Here is a 4,574-nt window from a genome sequence, read left to right on the forward strand (position 1 = left end):
TGGTTGATGAGTTGGATGAGTTAGCTGGTTCTCAATGGTTCACCAAAATTGATTTGCGAGCACGCGTTTTAATGGCCATGGCCCGATTGTGGCGCGTGGGTAAGCCTATTTCACTGGCGCAGTAGTGCACGATTTAGGCCAGGCAACCAAACGCGCCTCCAGTGTCCGGTATGCGCATCCCCTATTTCTATTTCACAACACTTTTTAGGATATTATTACTGGCTACTGCTAGTGCTCCGAGAATGTGGTAAGACGATAATCTGAAGTGTAAACCTTCAGAACTGAGCGGTGCTTACAGGCTTCGTCCCCCACAGGCCTACTAAAGATAGACCCTTCCGTGGTCTCCTGTTTATCCCGAGAATGAACTTAGTTTAATAGATGGTGCTCAAATTTGAAAGCACGTAGAGTTACAGGATGCCATGGAACCTGGCCTCTTGATTATCATGCGTGGCATAAATCTATAGTAAACATCACCAGATCATTAAGCTCGGAAAATATACAACAGCTCGTCGGGGGTGTGATTATCTACAACATATTATTGTGAGGAAGTAGCAGTACACGTCTGTAAGTACAGACTGAACCAGGTCTACATGACCATCATCAGTTTATATGCTCAGTCCGCCCCATGCTACTAAGCTTGCGGCTATGTCGCCAACATCAACCAAGTCTACACCAGTGCAGATGACACCATCCTTCCCTACAGAGCCGTCGCTCTGCAGTCGGACGTTCGGGCCTTCTCCGCACTTGCCTAGGCATTTGCATCTGACTACCGTGCCGCTGGTGCCCAACTTGTCCTCGAACCCCTGCAGGACAGCAAGAGAGCCTGACTTCTTGCATTTGCCACCCATGCAGACCTCAATTCTGTTCGGTGGTAATTTTACAAGAGTGGTGCTGATGCTGGTGGTGCACAGTGTGGAATTCGCAGCCCTGAAAGGGATCTGAGCATCTGGTGCAACAGATTCTGGGATTTGAGGCACTATGATGGGGAAAACTGAGCTTGCAGGTGGTGCGGTGATGGTGGCACAGCGGCTCATTTTGAGCACTCCCCCCTCGCGCTCGCTGTCGCTGGATTCTGACGAGCATGAGGAGCTATCTTTGTCCATGCAGGAATTAAGTGTGGCCATCCTCTTCTCTTCCTCCTTTTTCATCTTTAAGGCCTTCTTTGCGGCTTTCTTCTGTTCCTTCTCCCTCTTCTTCATGGCCTTCATCGCAGCTTTGTCAAAGTCCATTGCTGGGACAGCAGCAATTTGGGGCACCGACATTGACGTCACCATTCCTTTCTCAACTCCAGCCATCAACGATGTGGCAACACAGCTCATTTTCATGGATTGGTCCTCCTCACACTCGCTCTCACTTGATTCAGAGGAGTCATCTCCACATTTCATTGCGGCTTTCTTCGCTTCCTTCTGCTGCTTCTTCAGTGCTTTCATCGCGGCCTTCTCCTCTTTCTGCTTCTTCTTCAGCTCGTCCTCTGCATCCTTCATCTGACTCAACTCCTGCAGCAGCAGCTCCGTGGCTTCCTGTATTCATGGATCCGCAAAAATTACAAAATCAGGGCTCAATTTGATCATATCTCACACAGAAAGTACAGCATGAAACTATCAGTTAGCTAATTACCACCAAATTAATGTTCAATCAAAGAATTGTTGCTGAGCTGTTCTAAACCATTTTCCAGAATTAGCACGAAACAGAAATCCACATCGCATCTTTAGCAACAGGGAGAGATGTTGAGCAGTGCTACGCTCGAGACCAAATGAATCATGGCGTCACCATGTCATCCAAACCCTACCGCAAAAACTAACCCTCTCTAATTGATTAGAGCCATGAATTGGTCCGAATACGTAAAAGCTTATCAGCGCATCAGGACAAGTCATCAACCCTAACCCGAGGCCTAAATGGGGAACAGAAGCACAAACAAAATCGATTGGTGAGGAGGGAGGAAGAGGGCTCACGGAGAGGATCTTCTCCTTGGCCGCATCGCCGGCAACGAGGCCCATAGCCCGGAGCTTGGAAAGGTCCCTCGCCGCCGCCTCCACCGCCTTCCGAGGCTCCCCCTCGTAGTACCTGAGGTGCGCTTCGTCGGCGAATGCCCCGCATCCGCGGCCGACGCAGGCCACCCTGGACGGCGCTTGCCTCCTCCTCTGCCCCGGGACCGCCGCCATGGAAGCCGACGCGAGCGTTCGCCGGAGGGCAGCTGCACCGGTGAGCTCCATGGCGCGTTACGGCGAGATCCCTTTCTCCCGGTCCGGTCCCGAATCCGTCTACGCGGTACGATGGTTCATCACGCCTCGTTGCCATGAATTTACAGATATGCCCTTGGGAGGATACGTGGCGCATCGTGTGTGGTGGGGAGTGGCGGCGCTATGCTTGCGTGAGATCGTCGCTGGCCGCATGTGCCGTCGGCAGATCAGAGCCGTCCCGTTTGCGCAAGGAGGTCGAGGTGGACGGCTCAGATTTCTCCGATGACAAGTCAGCTACAAATGACATAGAGCTAACATAGGAGTAGATGATATCAGCGATATACAAAACCTATTCAAACATTACAAAAATGCATTGCTCTCAAATTAGTGATCAATTATTTGTGTTTCTCGCGAAATCATATCTCTTGAGAACCAACAACCTATCGATAAAAGCAATTTTGTACTACGGAGTAGTATAAACTTGTTTTCTCTATGGATTGAGTAACTTAAAATTTGATAAGACATGGATTGGAAAATAAATGGGAAAATAATTTTTCATTAAAATAATTGCTTGCTCGTCGTCTAAAAAGTGCAAAAATGCATTAATTTCATAATCGAGCATCCAAATCAATATCCGAATTCACCTAGGTGTTGGTCGCGCCGTCGTATTCAAAGCTAGATATCATATTTGCATGTTCAGAAAACTATGTTTGAAAAGCATTTTTGTGTCACAAAAGGCAAGTCTGTGCTTACATGCTAGAAAAAGCGCCAACTCATAGGTTGAGATTTATTTGGGGGAAAAGCAAGTCTTTATCATACACTTGCTTACATAACAGCCTTAATAGTTGCCGTTGTAGCTGTGAGAGCATGCACTTCGTAGTATGAACACGTCTATTTTTTTTTACACAAAACCATATGTCGACAAATGAATGGTTGGAGGCTGAAATCATGTTTCTCCTCAATGTCTACTTGTTATGTCATTTTTAGGGCATGCACTACTTTCTTCAAAGTAACGGAGAGTGGAAAGAATGCAAGCACAAATTTGTTTTTCGCTATGCTAATTTGCTTAGAAGTTGTATAGAAGCATTTTTCTTTAACAATTGTACCAGAAATTATATACGTGAAACTTGTTGGCACAAAATATTCACAACATTCTGTCAACCTACTGATTTTATGAGCAAAAAGTAGATTAACATTGCAATTTTTCTTTTGCGCCAGGGTAAGTTGCTTTTAAAACTTTTTGTCTCCGTACTGGGTACATGTTGATTTAGAGGCGTCCATTTCAGAAAGATTTTTTTGTGAAAATGACCGCAAATCTATTAAACATCATTAAGAACTAAGATAATATAAATTATAAATAGATCGTTGGACCACCTTGCGAAGACTATGAGCGATGGAGCGAGACGAAGGCGTGCCACCCTCCTAGCCCCTCCATTCTTGGAGCCGGGTAAAGGTTGTAGAAGTAAAGCTTGTTATAGTAGACGGATAAAAAGTCGTCGTGTTAAGATTTCAAAGGACCAAAGCAGCAGAGTAAACACCGACAAAATAAGAAAAAAACCAGGCCCAAAAAATCCGCCAGGCACAATCCTCGGTGCGAGACTCAAGGCTGTCTCTACTTGCCCCTGAAAGAGAGAAAAGCCCACGTGCATGGTAAGAACAATTGGATTATTGCTATTTAGCGAAATTTTGACATGACATAAATAATGACATTCTATGTTCATCATGGATACGCCACGGATCTAGTGAGGGTCGGGCCTATTACACCGATCTAATTTATCTGCATCTATAATATGCTACAATCAGGATTACTGAAAAAGGTGAAATATTTGCTATAAAATCCCACAGAGGGCACACTTGCCATCCAGGATCTGTTCGAGGCGATTTTTTCTTGTAAAAGGCTGGAACTAGCAGTTATTTTCCGGGCCGGGCGAATATCTGAGATCTGCTAGAGTTGTTCTAAACCAGGAACTAAACCAGCCTGACCTTTTCGGTATAATGGGCGAAATTGTTATTTAGTCCGAGCCTTGTTTATTTCTCTTGTCAAATGGTGAGTTCCTATATACTAACAATATAAGCATGTCTTTCCTTAAAAGAAAGCAAATTTTGTAATTATCAAGCTACGTGTACCAGTCAGTTAGTTCGCACTAGAGCTAATACATGTTGCACTTTGAACGTTCATTCACCAACACAAAAGGAGAAAAAGATTCACTGGAACAAAAATGGAGCCATAGACCAAATGACGACTACAGAGGGATCAAATAATTGGATTGGATAAAAATGATGTTGTTCAAAGTAACTTAATGCAACCCGGAGATAAATATGTGATTCTTAATATATTCAATTTCTTTGTAACATATTATGATATATATATTTCTTTTATTCTCTATTAGTTTA

At 44.7% G+C, this 4,574-nt stretch overlaps 1 protein-coding gene across 1 annotated transcript; it reads right to left on the bottom strand.

Moving 5' to 3' along the window:
* Positions 1-518: 518 nt before the first annotated feature.
* On the bottom strand, positions 519-2,213 carry LOC124648787 (diacylglycerol O-acyltransferase 3-like). Its single transcript, XM_047188494.1, has 2 exons — positions 1,953-2,213; positions 519-1,520 (listed from the first exon to the last, which is right to left on the bottom strand). The coding sequence occupies exons 1-2, from the start codon at positions 2,211-2,213 to the stop codon at positions 606-608; spliced, it is 1,176 nt and encodes a 391-aa protein (XP_047044450.1). The 3' UTR covers positions 519-605.
* Positions 2,214-4,574: the final 2,361 nt, after the last annotated feature.

Source organism: Lolium rigidum, chromosome 4 (assembly GCF_022539505.1).
Source record: "Lolium rigidum isolate FL_2022 chromosome 4, APGP_CSIRO_Lrig_0.1, whole genome shotgun sequence".
In the NCBI taxonomy this organism is placed as follows: Eukaryota; Viridiplantae; Streptophyta; class Magnoliopsida; order Poales; family Poaceae; genus Lolium; species Lolium rigidum.